The sequence below is a fragment of the Staurois parvus genome, unplaced genomic scaffold (assembly GCF_062004578.1).
Source record: "Staurois parvus isolate SC_StPar_1 unplaced genomic scaffold, SC_StPar_1.0 ptg000294l, whole genome shotgun sequence".
NCBI lineage: Eukaryota > Metazoa > Chordata > Amphibia > Anura > Ranidae > Staurois > Staurois parvus.
The window spans coordinates 6,692,641-6,710,279 of NW_028318090.1; the positions used below are offsets into that span (position 1 = coordinate 6,692,641).

At 42.7% G+C, this 17,639-nt stretch overlaps 1 protein-coding gene across 2 annotated transcripts in view; it reads right to left on the minus strand.

Moving 5' to 3' along the window:
- Positions 1–17,639, minus strand: part of NNT (nicotinamide nucleotide transhydrogenase) — a 206,612-nt gene that overhangs the window by 36,663 nt on the left and 152,310 nt on the right. For both annotated transcript variants that reach the window (XM_089682705.1, XM_089682706.1), the window contains exon 18: positions 1,453–1,612. In XM_089682705.1, coding sequence (XP_089538831.1) covers positions 1,453–1,612 — 160 coding nt within the window. The remainder of the gene's footprint in view (positions 1–1,452; positions 1,613–17,639) is intronic.

Sequence of the window (17,639 nt, forward strand, 5' to 3'; positions counted from 1 at the left end):
TTTTCTGCCCAATGCAGCCGTTTCTGCTTGTGAGCATTGGGTAGTGGTGGCCGAATAGAAGGTGTATGCATAGTTGCAAGACTCTGGAGGACTCTACACCTTGATGTCCGTGGGACTCCAGAGGCACCAGCAGCTTCAAATATCTGTTTGCTGCTATGTAATGGTATTTTAGCAGGTGCTCTCTTGATCCGATGCATGGATCTGGCAGAAATCTTCCTCAATGTGCCTTTACCTGTACGAACCCGTCTGTGCTCTGAATCAGCCACAAATCTCTTAATAGTGTGATGATCACGCTTACGTTTTCATGAAATATCTAATGTATTCATACCACGCCCAAGGCATTAAACTATTTCACACTTTTCGGCAGCAGAGAGATCCTTTTTCTTCCCCATATTGCTTGAAAATGGTGCTCTGCTTTATAATGTGGAACACTGTCCTTTAGTAGTTTTTCCTTAAATTGGGCTCACCGGCCAATCTAATTATCACAGGTGTCCGTGATTGTTTTCAGTGATCAAAAGAGCCCTGACACACAATGCCATCCATGAGTTAAACTGAAAAACAAAATATTTCATCTTTGTGACACTTAAATAGAATTTGCATAATAATTTGGAACGTGGTGTAATGGTTCGACTTCAATTCACTTACCTATGCACCCAGCAGATCCAGCATTTGTCATGCTGCAATTTACTGTCCAATTGTCCTAGGCCCTGTGCCATCATCTTGGTCCTCCACAGTGTTCATGAGTGGAGATAAGTTGACAGGCACCGCCCATGGCCACTGTTTATAATTATTATACAAGATTTATACAACATGTTTGTCCCTACTCCTGCACCCTCCTTGGATATGTCAAGGGGATACCTTCGGAGGAGTGCCGCATCATTCTTGCCTAGGCAAGGAATGCAGGAGTAGGGGGGGAGAAGAAAAAAATAAAAAAAGCAAATAAAAGGAGTGCAAGGAGTTAAAAATCACTCAGAGAAGTGAAGGTCTGCTTTAAGCAAAGCCTGAAAAGTGGGGGCATCCCTTTATGCCAAAGAAGATTCATCTTCAAACTTGGGGGAGTCCAACATCTGAGGTTGATCACTGAGCTCCTGGCTTGGCACCACATTCAAGCTATGGTGGACGATTTTACCAAGTTTGCAGTGGCAGTAGCGGCCTGAGACCAGGCTGCTGCAAAGGTAGTGTGGAAGCACTTCTGTCTTCCTTCCTTAGATATGCCAAGCTTTATCCTTCTCTGAATAGTGTGACCCCTGTTTTTTTGATTGTCAGTCTTATCTTTGCTTGCTGTCAATGCCTGCCCCATATACACATGGACAGTATAAAATATGCACAAAATGGGGACTCATCTGAATTACTCATACCAGCCCAGTCCCTTCATTTTCATTTGTGTGTAATAACCAGATACTGTGAATAACATAAGCACAGTCACAACCCATCATTTTTCATGTCAATTACCTGGAGTAATGATGATGTTATTGGCTTCCTTTATCATTTCAACTGCACTATCCAGATTGATTTCTGTGTGAGTACCAGTAATTTCCATTGGCTTGCCTCCAGCAGTGGACGTTGTTCCATAGCCACCAAGAATCACATTAGCAAGGGATCGGTTCATAGCCTAGTGAAAGAGAAGAGGCCGGTAAGTAGCGCCAGTTCAGAAAAAAAAAAATTGTATTATATCATTAATGAGCTAATAATTGGCTCTCATACATAACAATTATGAGCAGTATCAGCAGATTTGACATTTCTGAATTCACTGTGTATAGTCATGTCCATTACAATAAAAAGGACATCATTGTCAAAGAAAGACTTGATGGTTTGGAATCACAAGCATTACTGACAAATGGGATTGGAATATCAACTGTGACAATGCAGTCACAATCTATAATGGGTGTTATACATAACAGATGTTACATTGAGAAAACTGGAGCAACAATTGATAAAAGTATTCCCAAATAACTATCTCAATTTCATGCTACTTTTTCACAGTGTAGGTTACAGAGTAAAAGCGAAATCATAAATGAGTGTCTAGTGTGTTGTCTATAGCAGTGTTTCTCAATTTTTTTCCAGTCAAAGCATTCAGTTCTGAGGCACCCCAACGTTCCCGACACATTGACAAACATGCTCTTTATCAGAAACACAGGGGTATCATTAATTTTGAATGGCACCCCCATGCATTGGCAAGCACAGTGATCCCCTTTGTGTCCTGATTTCCTCTCACCAGGCCCTCAGGGCAGGGCTGCTTTTCTATTATAATCCACAAGGCTGTGGGTGTTTCTGGCCAAGTGGAGTGATTGTTGCCAGACAAGGTACACATATGGCTGGGGCCAGGTGCAGAGTAGGAACCCGGGCACTAAGTAGGATGTTTCGCACACCCCTTCTGTTTCCCCCCCTCCCTGTACCGGGCCAGCCTTGCACTCAGGTACCTCCCTGTAAGGCGAGGCGGAGAGCTAAGGACTTAGGAGTCCACCTCCCTCTTCCACTGTACTTCAGTGCACTGTACCAACTGTGGTTTTGCTGTGCTGTCGATGTACATTCAGTGCAGCAGGAGCTCGGTCAGATCTGACAGCTTTTCTCAACCAGGACACCACCACACCCCTGATGACTTTAAGTGGCATCCCAGTTGAGAAAAGCTGGTTTAAAACAACCAACGTTTTTCTTCGCATTGCAAACCTATGTTTGGACAGTGTCAGTTCGGATCTAACTGACTGCAATGGGCAACAAATATTAGATTTGATATTGTATTGTATAAAAAAAAAAAAACTAGTAGGTACATTTAGTTTTGGCCATGTTTGCCCCTAGGGTAAGTGTGTGATTTACAGCACTTTCAGCTGAAGAGATCAAAGTAAATAGTTCTAGATGTGAAATACTGGAATTGTATACATAAATTAAACAAATGGGGCATAGTTGGGATGTGAGCTGAGGCGGACGTGCAGCTAAGGAGCTCCAGCCATCCTGTAGTTAATCCGTTGCCATCCGCACTCTGTTGGGACGGTGAGACCCCCTGATCCCCCTGGTCTCTACCCCCTCCCTCTGCCCCTGCCTACAGGATACTGGGACTTTCAGAAGGTGCGGAAGGTGAGCGGCCAGCTGAATTTGCAGAATCCTTTATTAAGGAAATTCTTGACCCCGTTTCATCAACTTACGCGGTGGAAAGGGCGCACAAGGTACCAACTGGGCGCAACATCCCAGGAAATAATCCGTGCCCATTTCTGGTGCGTTTCCTGAATTACCGTGACAGAGATACTGTCCTTTCAGAGGCCAGGAAACACCCTGCTTTACAATTTGGAAATGCTTCCATTATCTTATTCCCGGATTTTTCAGCTGAATTACAGAAGAAAAGGAAAACGTTTACTGGTATTCGCAGACGCCTTCGTGACAAAAATATTAAATTCAGCATGATATATCCGAGTCGCCTTTGTGTGCAGTATGAGGGATCTTCCCGATTTTTTGACTCTCCTACTGAGGTAGATGGATGGCTCTCTGCTCTGCGGTAATCTAGTGGCTCTCTTAGTTGTTGCACCTGCTTGTTTTCACTACTTCACATTCTGCCTTGCATCATCTCCAAGAGGTCTCTCTCTCTGATAGCAGACATTCTCTCTTCCTGGATGACCCTTTCGGTGACTCTCCCGTCTTCTATCAAGCTCCGGATGAGGCTCGGCAGTGACCCAGGGTTTTCACGGCGGAGGTAGTCTTATCGGGTGAACCTTATCCTATGAGAATGGGGGACTGTTCGAGCTACTCCCCTCAGGTGTTCGGCTGATGACCCACTATCCTGTTCTGGAGCTCTATGGTTTGGGCCCATCTAGTTTATGATCTAGTCCCCCCACTCAGTTCTTGCCTGAAGACGTCTGGATCTTAAGGCTACCCATTCGTTATAGCCTAGGTGCTATTGTAGGGAAGGACTTTAAGTTCTGTTACGGGTATAAAACTGACCGGTCTGCTTTTGGGGGTTACTGGTCAGTATGGTGGTTCCACTATGGTTTTAAGTTAAGTATCTTTAATTTTGATCATGACAACCGTGCTCTCCTCAGGTTTCTATTGTGGCAGAATTTGAAGTTTTTATGGTCAATGAAGGGTTCTGGTGGCCCCTCTCACAGGCTTATGGCCTTCTTTCCTACTGGATCCTCACCTCCTCCTTTTCTTTTTGATTACTTGAATAGTTCATGGCCCTCCCTCAATTTTTTCACAACTTTGGCTTTTTATGGAGCTTAAAGTGATCTCATGGAATGTACAAGGTCTAAACCACAAAATCAAACGGTCCCTAATGTTCAAATTTCTCCAAACTCATAAACCAAATATTCTTTTTTGCAAGAAACTCATCTCCTGGGTAATAAAATATTATCCCTTCACAGAGCCTGGGTTCAGCAGGCTTTCCATGCCACGTATTCTAGCTACGTGAAAGGGGTAGCCATACTCTTGAATAAATCCTTACAGTGTACTGTAGTGAAGGTATGTTTAGACCCTGGGGTAGATTTATTATATTGATCCTAGAGATTCATAATGTGAAATATGCTTTTGTTAATGTTTACTTGCCACCGCCTTTTTCTTCTGAGGTATTATATAAGCTACAGAAGAGGTTGGCTCCATTACAGGTCTCTGAGGTTATTATTGCTGGACACTTTAATAGGGTACTTGACGTCTCCTTAGACTCCTCGAATCCTAGGAGAACCATCTGCCCGGATTTGGAGATATGGTCCCAGGCCTTTGGTTTGACTCAGCTGTGGAGGCTTCAACACCCTGGTGAACATTACTACTCACGTTTTTCGGCAACCCATAGGTCGGCCTCTTGGACTGACCTTGCATTCGGATCATGCTCATTATGCAGATCGGTGAGCAAGGTTCCTTTTTTGCCGGCAGGTATCTCTGATCATTCCCCATTGGAGAGGACGTTGAAGTTGGGATACGGGAAACACCCGGGACGCTGGAGGCTGGATCCTAATTGGATTCACAGTCAAAAGGTTCAGGAGTTGTAATCTGAGTCCTGCTCTCAATTCTGGAGGGTAAATGACCAGTCGACCTTCCCTCTGCTAGTGTGGAATGCTTTTAAAGCTTAAGGACAATATATCTCGGCTATTAAATCAGCAAGGAAGGATTTCACCAGTGTTACCTCGGTGTTGGAACGCAACGTGTCCAATATGGTTTCTGGATTCGAAAACTTCCCCACCAAGGTTAACTATGCGAGGTTGGCTGTGGCCCACAGGGACCTGGAACTTCACTTTACGTCCCTGTCCCATGCAGATGCGGCGATTCTCGCAGGCAGATTATTTGAATCTGGCGATAAAAATGGTATGATGTAGGCAAATTTGGTGGCTGACTCCCATCAACAGACGATAATTCCCCAATTTTTGTCCTCTACGGATGACCTCCTTTTAGAGCATTCCCATATCCTGCAGGAATTCAGAAGTTATTTTCAGTCACTTTATAGTCCCCGCTCCTCTCCAGATCCCATTGTTTTGGGGGACAGGTTGCGGAGGCTTTCCTTGCCACGATTGTCGTAAAATGAAGCTACAGATCTTGATAAAGAAATCGCCATCCCTGAAATTGAGGCCGCTATCCGTTCATTCCCACTTAATAAAACCCCTGGGCCGGATGGCTTACCTGGCGATTGGTATAAATTGCATATTTCGGATATGGCGCAGCATCTCTGTGATCTCTTTAAGGAAAGTTTTACTCAGGGAGCCCTCCCCCCCTTCATGTATCAGGCCCATATTGTCTTGATCCCAAAGCCTGGTAAAGATCCTCTACGCTGTTCCTCCTAGAGACCTATATCACTTTTGAATTATAATTTTGACCAAAATATTAGCCAAGAGGTTGATGAAACTCCTTCCCTCTCTCCTAAGTACAGATCAGACTGGGTTTGTCCCTGGGAAATTGACTGATATTAACTTGCGATGCGTTTTGTCACATATTCAACTTCCTTCGGCAGAGTCATCCTCTCGGTTGATGGTAATGCTAGACGTTGAAAAGGCATTTGACTCTGTCGACTGGATTTATGTGTCTAAAGTATTAGAGGTGATGGGCTTTGGCCAACATTTTAGCTCCTGGATAAGTATTTTATATAGTGATCCCCAACCACAGATTAAATTAGGTGGCAACCTTTCCGACTCAGGCTCAGGCCTTGTGTTTGTTCCCCGAGGTTCGGGACATACAGGTGGGCACTACTATTAAGAAAGTGGCTCTGTACGCGGATGACTTGGTGTTCTTTCTCCATGACCCAGGTCCATCTCTTAAGGCGGCCTTGGCCTTGATTTCCAACTTTTCACCATTGTCGGGACTGAGGGTCAACTGGGATAAATCTCAAATCCTGCCTATAGACCTAGAAGCCAGAACCTTGATTGACCCTGACATCCCTTTGCAGTGGGCTTCCATAGTGTAATACCTGGGTATTATGGTCTCATCAAACCCCTTAGATTTCTGTAGGCTTAATTTAGTCAAAATGAAGCACCTTCCTCTACGTACTCCGGCATACTCCAATTTGGATCCCACGGAAATACTTTAAACAATTTGATGCTGCAATGGTCTGTTTCCTGTGGGGTTCAAAGCAACCAAGATTTAAATTAAAGGTGTTGCAGAGACCTTGGACTGGGGGAGGGGGGGGGGGGATTGACCTGCCCGGACCTACATACTTATTATCTTGCAGTGTTGTTTTCCCAAGCTCACAAATGGACAATGGCTGATGAGACCAGTGCCGCCGTGGTATTGGGGGCAACTTTCATGGGCTCTTATGAAGCCCTTTGTAATCTACTATACAGGGGTCCAGCCACACCATTTCCCATTACAATAACCATGAGAGCAGTCCTTAAGGCCTGGCGGTTGCACTTCCCTGTAGAACCCCTAGTTTGGTCACCTCACACCCCATTATGCCTGAACCCTTGTTAAAAGAATTTTTTCTCTTCCCTGATCCCCTGGTTTGGGCACTGAAAGATGTTAAGTATTTACAGCAAATATGTGAGGGAGGCACGCTCAGAACATTTGATTCCTTAATGGTTCAATACGCTCTTCCCAATTCTTATTTTTTTAGATACAGTCAACTACGTCATGCATTCTAACAGCAGTTTCAGGGTAGGCCAATATATTTCTTTGAATCAGGGCGTGAATCAATACTGTGGGATGATTCCTTGGCGAAGCACCTCGCCTTTTTGAACAATGGCACACAGAGGTGCCTGATTTGGACTCCACGTATTGGGAGGGTTTCTACCCGGGACCGATTCAGTTCAAAATTCTTCACAGAATCTATTATATTCCCCAGAGGCAGCACAGTATGTTTCTGGCTCACCCTTCTAGATGTTGGTGTTGTCCTAAGGATCCAGCAACATTTTTGCATATCTATATACATATTTGGAGCTTCCCTGTCATCCAGAAGTTCTGGGCAGATGTAGTTGAAAATATGTCCTCTATAACTACCATTTCCGTACCACTATCTATGGAGGTGTGTCTGTTGGGTTTGGTTCAGGCCTTGGCTATCTTTCGCGCCATGAGAACCTTGATTGGTTTATTGCTTTTCTATGCTCGTAAAGCCATATTCTTAAAGTGGAAGTCCCCTCGTGCCCCCACATCCAGTTTCTGGAAACATATGGTTAATACAGTCCTCCCACTATATAAATACACTTAGTAATTTAGTGGGGCATCCACTAGATTCATAAGGTGTGGCATATTTGGACTGACTTGAGCAAATCAGTCCCTTCCAGCTCTGATCAGGATTGAGGTATGGATTTTCCATCTCTCATTGTAGGGTGTTTGCTCGGATGTGAGGTTGCCAACAATCTTCTTTCAGAAAGTAAATGTTTTCTGCCATAACCAAGTCCTGTGATGCGGTTGTCGTCTGTTTGTTGTTGTTGAAATTTGCTTTGTTTTGTTACGCTTTTTTTTTTTTTTTTTTTTTGTGACTTGATCAAGCCTGGGTATGCCCAATAGGCTTTGTTTTGTATTTTCCACTCATAAAAGTCAATAAAGAGAATTAAAAAAAAAAAAAAAATGAATGAAACAAATAATTCAAACATTTATTCAATCATGTGCATTTAGGTGTGCTCAGATGTTCTGTGGGAGGATTGAGCATAAATTCACACACAGGCTACCATACCTAAGCAACTAATAATGTAACACAATATGCCAATTCACAAGCTCAGGATTATACCATCAAAACTGACATAGAGATAATGTTTAGTCTGTGAATAGGAGTTTTAAATGGTATGTATGGTATGTGGCAAGACAATTTTCTCTCATTGAAAAAAAAAACTTCACATGCTACTCAGTGGCTGGCATAAATGGGTATTAGCTTGATTTTACTTTGATACAGTTCAAAAGGGTCTGCTAGGGTGAAAATAGACAAAACATTACACAGACACTAATCTTGAAAAATTATAGCCTTATATGTCCAACATGACTGCATCAAAGACATTTCAATAAAAAAGTTTCTGTATATTTGGATCGGAATTACACAAGAATTTATGAATGCATCAAAGCTACCTGGTGGAGATGGCCATTATTTGAGTTAAGCTAATATTCAGAAGAATGCAAGCTGTCAATTTATTTCAAAGATATACTTTTTTTTACCTAAATCATGACCCTAGTGTAAGTCTGGGAAAACACCCAGTGACCAGAGAGCCAAAGTATCAGAAAAATACCTGCCTGCAACAAAGCTTTTGAAGATCAAAGTTTCCACCATCCTTTAGTTGAAGCCATCTATATAAATTATTACCTTCAGCCTGTCCTGTCTTTGCAGAGAAAAGTTCTGTCTGAGTCCAACTACTGTTATGTATGTGTGTTACTCGCCCCATTCATTTTTATTTCTCATTCATAATCCTCTGGATGGCTGGGGGGTTGCCATCAGTACACTGAAGATCCATGAAGATCTTGGATCATTGTGGTTGCTAGCCAACAGATGTAGGGAGATTGTCTGTTCCAGACATCGGTTGCGGCATTCTGCAGTGGTCATATGAAATGTCACATAACCTAGTAAGGCAAGACCTCCCGCATGTGCAGGCTGGGCACTATAATGATGCAAAGTCTGCACGGTGGTGCAGTAGGAAGGGGTGAGAAATATTTGTCTTGGTTTCTGTTTTAGGATCAATTGTAAATAAAAATAGAAAGGGTATGATAAGGCTATTATTTTGAAATTGCTTCAGACTTTTTGCATTTACCATTTCCTATCTGCTGTTCTGGAGTCATACAGATGATGCTAAACACGAAAAAAAAAAAAAGTATACAGAACACCCTGGTGGGCACAATGCTTCTTTTTGCTGATGACACAATGGTGTACATTGGGGTTGATAATTCCTGAACGTGTTTGTAATATAGAACAGAATTTGGCATTGTTGGAAGTTTTTGTCAAATCAGTGGATACTGCATTTCAACATTTTTAAATGCAAAACAATGCACTTTGATAGAGTACAATATTGGGGATACAGTGGTTTTTATTTACTAAAACTGGAGGGGGCAAAATGTGGTGCAGCTCTGCAAAGAAATCAATTGGCAAAACATAACTCAACAAGTTGAAGTTAGAAGCTCATTGGTTACCATGCACAGCTGCACCAGATTCTGCACTCTCTAGTTTTAGTAAATAAACCCCAAGACTGGCCAGGACTACAGAGAAATAAAGGTTTGGATGCTTATTTGTAAAATCGAAAACAGTGTGGCCTGGCAGTGGGGAATGCTAATTAAATTCTGGGATGCATCACTAATGCAATCACCAGCAGGAGCAAGGCAGTCCTTACTCCTGTATACAGATCTTCAGCTCTCACTAGAACAGCAATGGGCAAACTACGGCCCGGCGGACCTTTTAATCCGGCCCGCGGAGCTAGGCTCCCGCTAGGCTCCTCTCACAGTCCGCCCTGAAGACCGGTTGAGCATGAAAATCTGTCTCCTATGAGGATCTGTCCCCCTCGACGTATCTGCGCATGTGCCGGAGATCGCCGATCGGCTGCTAATGCCTGAAACTGGCACATGCGCAGATACGTCGAGGGGGACAGATCCTCATAGGAGACAGATTTTCATGCTACACCGGAACGGCGAGGGAACACGGCGAGAGGAACGCGCGGAGCAAAGGTAAGTGAATTGACACAGGGGGGACTTGGGGACTTAATATGGGGGATGAATTAATATGGGGAATGAATTACTATGGGGGATGAATTACTATATGGGGGATGAATTACTATGGGGGATGAATTACTATATGGGGGATGAATTACTATATGGGGGATGAATTACTATGTGGGGGATGAATTACTATATGGGGGATGAATTACTATATGGGGGATGAATTTCTATGTGGGGGATGAATTACTATATGGGGGATGAATTACTATATGGGGGATGAATTACTATGGGGGATGAATTACTATATGGGGGATGAATTACTATGGGGGATGAATTACTATATGGGGGGGATGAATTACTATAGGGGGGATGAATTACTATATGGGGGATGAATTACTATATGGGGGGTGAATTACTATATGGGGGATGAATTACTATATGGGGGATGAATTACTATATGGGGGATGAATTACTATGGGGGATGAATTACTATATGGGGGATGAATTACTATATGGGGGATGAATTACTATGGGGGATGAATTACTATGGGGGATGAATTACTATATGGGGGATGAATTACTATATGGGGGATGAATTACTATATGGGGGATGAATTACTATATGGGGGATGAATTACTATGCTTACTATGGGGGAATATTACTATACTTACTATGGATGACACATACACATCATTCATCTACTCTTGGTCCGGCCCCCGGGTCCAATATATGAACCCATTGCGGCCCTCAAGTCAAAAAGTTTGCCCACCCCTGCACTAGAAGGATCATCAGCAGGAGGACAGCAGTCCTTATTTCTGTATATAAATCTTCAGCTCTCACTAGAAGGATCACCAGCAGGAGGAAGGCAGTCCTTACTCCTGTATACAGATCTTCAGCTCTCACTAGAAGGATCATCAACAGGAGGACGGCAGTCCTTATTTCTGTATATAAATCTTCAGCTCTCACTAGAAGGATCATCAGCAGGAGGACGGCAGTCCTTGCTTCTGTATACAGATCTTCAGCTATCACTAGAAGGATCACCAGCAGGAGGAAGGCAGTCCTTACTCCTGTATTCAGATCTTCAGCTATCACTAGAAGGATCATCAGCAGGAGGAAGGAGGTCTTGATTCTTTTGTGTAGATCTTTAGTTATCACTAAAGGGTTTGCCAACAGAAGGAAGGAGGTCCGGATTCCCATATATATATATATATATATATATATATATATATATATATACAGTTGTGTCCAAAATTATTCAACCCCCACTGAAATTGAGTGTTTTGGCCAGTTTGACATTGCTTTTGATCATTCAGTCATCTTGCTTACATTTACATTAAAGAGGCACTTGTAGGTCAGACAAATATAACATAACAGTTATAATGAAATAACCACAAATGTCTTTTCTGTGCTCACAGCATTATCAGTTTTATTCAACCCCCAAGTGACATTCAATCTTAGTACTTAGTACAGCATCCTTTTACAGTTATAACAGCTTTTAAACGTGAAGCATAGCTTGACACAAGTGTCTTGCAGCGATCTACGGGTATCTTCGCCCATTCTTCATGGGCAAAGGCCTCCAGTTCAGTCACATTCTTAGGCTTGCGCACTGCAACTGCTTTCTTTAAGTCCCACCAGAGGTTCTCAATCGGATTTAAGTCTGGTGACTGCGATGGCCACTCCAAAATGTTCCAGCCTTTCCTCTGCAACCATGCTCTAGTGGACTTGGAGGTATGCTTGGGATCATTGTCCTGTTGAAAGGTCCAACGTCTCCCAAGCCTCAGGTGTGTGACGGACTGCATCACGTTTCCATCCAATATCTCCTGGTACTGAAGAGAATTCATGGTACCTTGCACACGCTGAAGCTTCCCTGTACCTGCAGAAGCAAAACAGCCCCAAAGCATGATTGACCCTCCACCATGCTTCACAGTAGGCAAGGTGTTCTTTTCATCATAGGCCTTGTTCTTCCTCCTCCAAACATAGCGTTGATCCATGGGCCCAAACAGTTCTAATTTTGTTTCATCAGTCCACAGAACACTATCCCACAACTTTTGTGGTTTGTCCACATGGCTTTTGGCATACTGCAGTCGACTCTTCTTATTCTTTGGAGACAGCAAGGGGGTACGCCTGGGAGTTCTGGCACGGAGGCCTTCATTACGCAGTGTGCGTCTTATTGTCTGGGCTGAAACTTCTGTACCCACATCTGACAAATCTTTTCTCAGTTCCTCAGCAGTCACACGGGGACTTCTCTCCACTCTACGCTTCAGGTAGCGCACAGCAGTCGAAGTCAGCATCTTCTTTCTGCCACGACCAGGTAGCGTTTCAACAGTGCCCTTTGCCTTGAATTTGCGAATGATGCTTCCTAAGGTGTCTCTTGGTATGTTTAACATCTTTGCAATCTTCTTATAGCCATTGCCCTTCCTGTGAAGAGAAATCACCTCTTCTCTTGTCTTCCTGGACCATTCTCTTGCCTTCACCATGTTTGTAACCACACCAGTAAATGTCTAGAAGGAGCTGAGTATCACAGTCATTTTAAAGCTGCCTAATTGGTGCTTATTATGCTTGATTGCTGCTCGGTGACATCCACAGGTGTTTTCAATACCTGATGGAAAGCACCTGTATGAACCTCTGTTCTTCAGAGTGGTAGTCTTTAAGGGGTTGAATAATTGTGGCAATGAAGAAACCACATAAGAACCATTTACTACTGTATTACATAAACAATTGATGTCATTTTAGTTGCATTTGGGTAGTTACAACGTCCTTGTAGGATTTGATTCTGAATACAATTCCAAATGTACACTATAGTCCCTAAACCCCTTTACAGCATTGGGGGTTGAATAATTTTGGACACAACTGTATATATATATATATATATACACACACACACACACACACACACACACACACACACATATAGGGATGCACCAAAATTTCGGTTGCCGAAACGTTTCGGCCAAAGACACCCTGATATGAAAATAAGCACCGATACAGGTGCCGAAAATAACCCTGGTCCTTAGCCACCGCCCGCCTGATGCTGCCACCACCCGGTAGTTCTCAGTCTTACCTGAGAAACCACCGAACGATCCCAGTGCTGGGCATAGAGGTAAGTGAAGGAAAGATGGCCTCCACTCATCTCTATGCTCTTAGAGGATCGAAGCGATGTCACTTCCGGTTGCTGCACCTTATAAACAAGGACTTTTTTTTTTTTTTTTTTTAAAGCACTAGATCAATGCTTTTTTTTTTCATCTAATGCTTTACATTGTAGAGGAGAGATGTGGGGTCTTATTGACCACATATCTCTCCATAAAGAGGACCTTCACTAATCATTTCTATCACAAAAGATGCATGCATTTCTTGTGATAGAAATAAAAGTGATTACAATTTTTTTTAAAGCGACAGTGTAAAAAAAAAAAAATTAAACTAAAAAAAATAAATTTAATTTAAAATTTTTTTAATTTTTTTTTTTTAAAGTGCTCGCACGTAGTGGTGAACACATACGTAGGACATGCCCACATATGTAAACGGTGTTCCAACCAAACGTGAGGTATCTCCACAAATGTCAGAGCAAGAGCAATAGTTATAGCACTAGACCTACTCTGTAACTTTACACTGGTAACCTGTAGAAATTTGTAAAGCGTCACTCATGGAGATTTTTAAGTACCGCAGTTTGACGCCATTCCACGAGCATGCGCAATTTTAAAGCATGACATGTTGGGTATCTATTTACTCACCGTATCATCATCTTTCATATTTTACAAAAAATTGGGGTATATATTTTAGGTTTTTTTTTTTTTAAATCATTAAAGTGTATTTTTTTCCAAAAAATATATATTAATTTTTAAAATCGTCCATTTCGGTTTCGGCCAAGTGCATCCTGAATTTTTGGTTATCACTAGAAGGATCACAAGCAAGAGGAAGGAGGGTCTGATTCCCTTATACAGATCTTTAGTTATCACTATAGGTATACAGTTCTTCAGTTATCAATAGAAGAATCACCAGCAGCATGAATTAGGTCCCTATACCTCTAGATAGATCTTTAGTTATCACTACAGGGGTCACCAGCAAGAAGGAGGTCCTGATTCCTCTATATAGATCTCTAGTTATCACTAGAAGGATTACTAGCAGGAAGGAGGTCCTGATTCCCCTATATAGACCTTAAGGCTAGGTTCACATGTGTGGGTGGTGCTGCTGTGGATCTGCATGAAAATCCGTGCAGCTGCACCACTCGCACAGAGGAATGCAGACCCGTGAGCGGGTGCTATCAGTTCTAATGGCATGCCGCCCGCACTGAAAAATGCAACCATACTGGGAACAGAGGTTCCCGTGCGGGCTGCATTTTCAGAAGAAGGGACTTCTCCCCTGCTTGTCATGGGGCACGGAATTCCATTCAAATGAATGGGCTCTTATGCCCGCGCAAAGCGCGGCCCGCACGGTCGCATATATATGAACCAGGGGTTATTCACTTACAAAGGTACTGATCAGATAGAATGTTTCCAGAGATGGGCAACAAAAGCGATGAAATGTCTGAGAGACAAAATATATCAGGAGAAACTGAACTAAGCACATGCAGTACATATAAGGCCTGTTCACAATGGCAGTAAAGGGGTGGTAAATCCTCACGGTTCAGCCAGGCTTTTACCGATTACTGCAGAAGCACAGGCAGAGGCCGGAGGTGTAAACATGCCACGACTGTGATGCTGTGCTTCATGGCTGTGGCAGGAATTTTACGCCCTATGACTTTTGGCAGGTGCAGTGCCTGCCGAGCGCGACCCATTCAAAGAAAGGGCCCCTCTCCAAATGTCTGGCAACTGTTCACATCTCTCCACTTTCGTAGTCATGCAATTTTCCTTTTTTTTTTTTAAGCCTAGGTTCACACTGCTGCTGCTGCATAATCATACATTTTTCAGTACGTTTTTGCACACATTTTTGATCCACAAATACACAAAACAAACCTCTGCCAAAAATGTATTTACATATGATTTTCATGCACTTTCCATTAAAGACTTTTGGGCCAAAAACAAACTATTCGACACCAAAAGAAGCACCTGCGCCTTTAAAAAAAAATCTCACTGCACTATTTTACAATAACGTGAACATGATGTGACAATATTATTATTTCTATTGACATGAAGTAGCAGTTCTTTCATGTCACTTCACAGCAGTGCGATGACATGCAGGACCATCCAAAGAGGAACAAAGTCATGCAAACACCAGTGAAATCCTGCATTCTGGTGTGAATATGACACCCAGATTGTTTTCTGTGTGTCATTGCAGTTACCTTTGTTTTTGTATGAGGAGAAATGCAGGTACAGTGGGGAAAATAATTATGATCCCCTGCAGATTTTGTAAGTTTGCCCACTTACAAAGAAATGGAGGGTCTATCATTTTTATCATAGGTGTATTTTAAATGATAGATACAGAATAGCAACCAAAAAAAACTGAAAAAATACACTGTTATAAACTGAGTTGCAGTTCAGTGAGTGAAATACGTAATTGATCCCCTACCAATCAACAATAATTCTGGCTCAGAGAAAGTGCTGTGGTCCTATGAGACCAAAATTGAGCTCTTTTGCATTAACATGACTGGCCGTGGAAGAAGAAAAATGCTGACTATGACCCTAAGAACACCAAGCCTACAGTCAAGTACGGTGGTGGAAACATTATACTTTGGGACTATTTCGCTGCTAAACGTATAGGCTGACTTTGCCGCATTGAGAGGCCAATGGGCAGGGCCATGTATTGTAAAATCTTGGATGAGAACCTTCTTCCCTCAGCCAGAACACAGAAGATGGATTGTGGATGGGTGTTCCAGCATAACAATGACCCAAAACATACCGCCAAGGCAACAAAGGAGTGGCTCAAGAAGAAGCACATTAGGGTCATGGAGTGGCCTAGCCGGTCTCCAGGACCTTAATCCTATAGAAAAGTTAAGAAGGGAGCTGAAACTGAGTTGCCAAGTGACGGCCAAGAAACCTTAAGGATTTAGAGAAGATCTGTAAAGAAGAGCGGACCAAAACCCCTCCTGAGATGTGTACAAACCTGGGAACCAACTACAAGAAACGTCTTACCTCTGTGCTTGCCAACAAGGGTTTCTCCACCAAGGACTAAGTCATGTTTTGCTTGCGGATCAAATACTTATTTTACTCACTTAATTGCAACTCAATTTATAACATTTGTATCATGTTTTTTCTGGATTTTTGGTTCATATTCTCTCTATCATTTAAAATACAACTATGATAAAAATTATAGACCCTTCATTTCTTTGTAAGTGGGCAAACTTACAAAATCTGCAGGGGATCAAATTTTTTTCCCACTGTCACTGCACATAGTGTAAATGGGCTCTTTCAGAAAAAAGTAGTTGATGCTTGGAACAGACTTCCAGTAGAGGTAGTCAGCTCACAACAGTCTCAGGACAAAAGCAATCTGTACAGGGAAGTGTATAAAAGATAGATACACAAACATATCACTTTATACACATTCACACTGTTATACTCAATCTACATACCGTGTGCAGCCCGTGCCCCCTCCCCTGACGTCTCCATCAAGATTAATAATACAACCATCAGTCCCTCCCCTCATGCCAGGGTACTAGGTGTAATCCTAGACTCCCATCTGTCCTTTCAGCCCCAAATCTAATCACTGTCCAAATCTTGTAGACTTCACCTCTGCAACATCTCCAAGATACGACCATTCCTAACCTCGGAAACCACTAAGCAACTTATTCACTCCCTTGTTATATCTCGCCTTGACTATTGTAACTCCCTCCTCACTGGGCTACCTAATCGCAGGCTATCCCCTCTTCAGTCTATCATGAATGCTGCTGCCAGACTCATACACCTTACTAACCGTTCTGTATCTGCCACCCCTCTCAGCCAATCCCTCCACTGGCTTCCCATTGCCCAGTGAATAAAATTCCAAACATTAACAATAACATATAAAGCCATTTATAACTCTGCCCCAAATTACATCACCGATCTTGTCTCTAAATATCACCCAAACTGTCCTCTACGCTCCCACAACCTCCTGCTCTCTAGCTCCCTTGTCTCCTCCTCCCATTCTCATCTCCAGGACTTCTCCAGAGCCTCCCCCATCCTCTGGAACTCTCTACCCCAATCTATCCAACTTTCACCTACTGTGCCCACTTTCAGGCGATCTCTAAAACCCTATCTCTACAGGGAAGCCTATCCTGCCTCAGCTAATAATGGAATCTTCTATTCCTCCTACCAGTCCATCCCCCACAGTTACTACCTTTTGTACCACCAGCCCCACCCTCTTAGATTGTAAACTCCAAGGAGAAGGGCCCTCCTAACCCTTTTGTATTGAACTGTATTGTTGCTGTATTGTCTCCCTTTATATTGTAAAGCGCTGAGCAAACAGTTGGCGCTATATAAATCCTGTATAGTAATAATACATACATGTACATACGCATACAGACGTGGGAAAATTCTATTTTTTGTTGTCAATATCTCTTATGTATGGTGGAAATTGCAGCAGGTTTTTTTTTTTGGATTGTTATATATATGTATATTGTTAAACTAATTTTTTAAACCTGCGACAATTTTGAAAACTGTAGGAGTTAGAAGGGATAGTTGCACTTTAACAAATTACA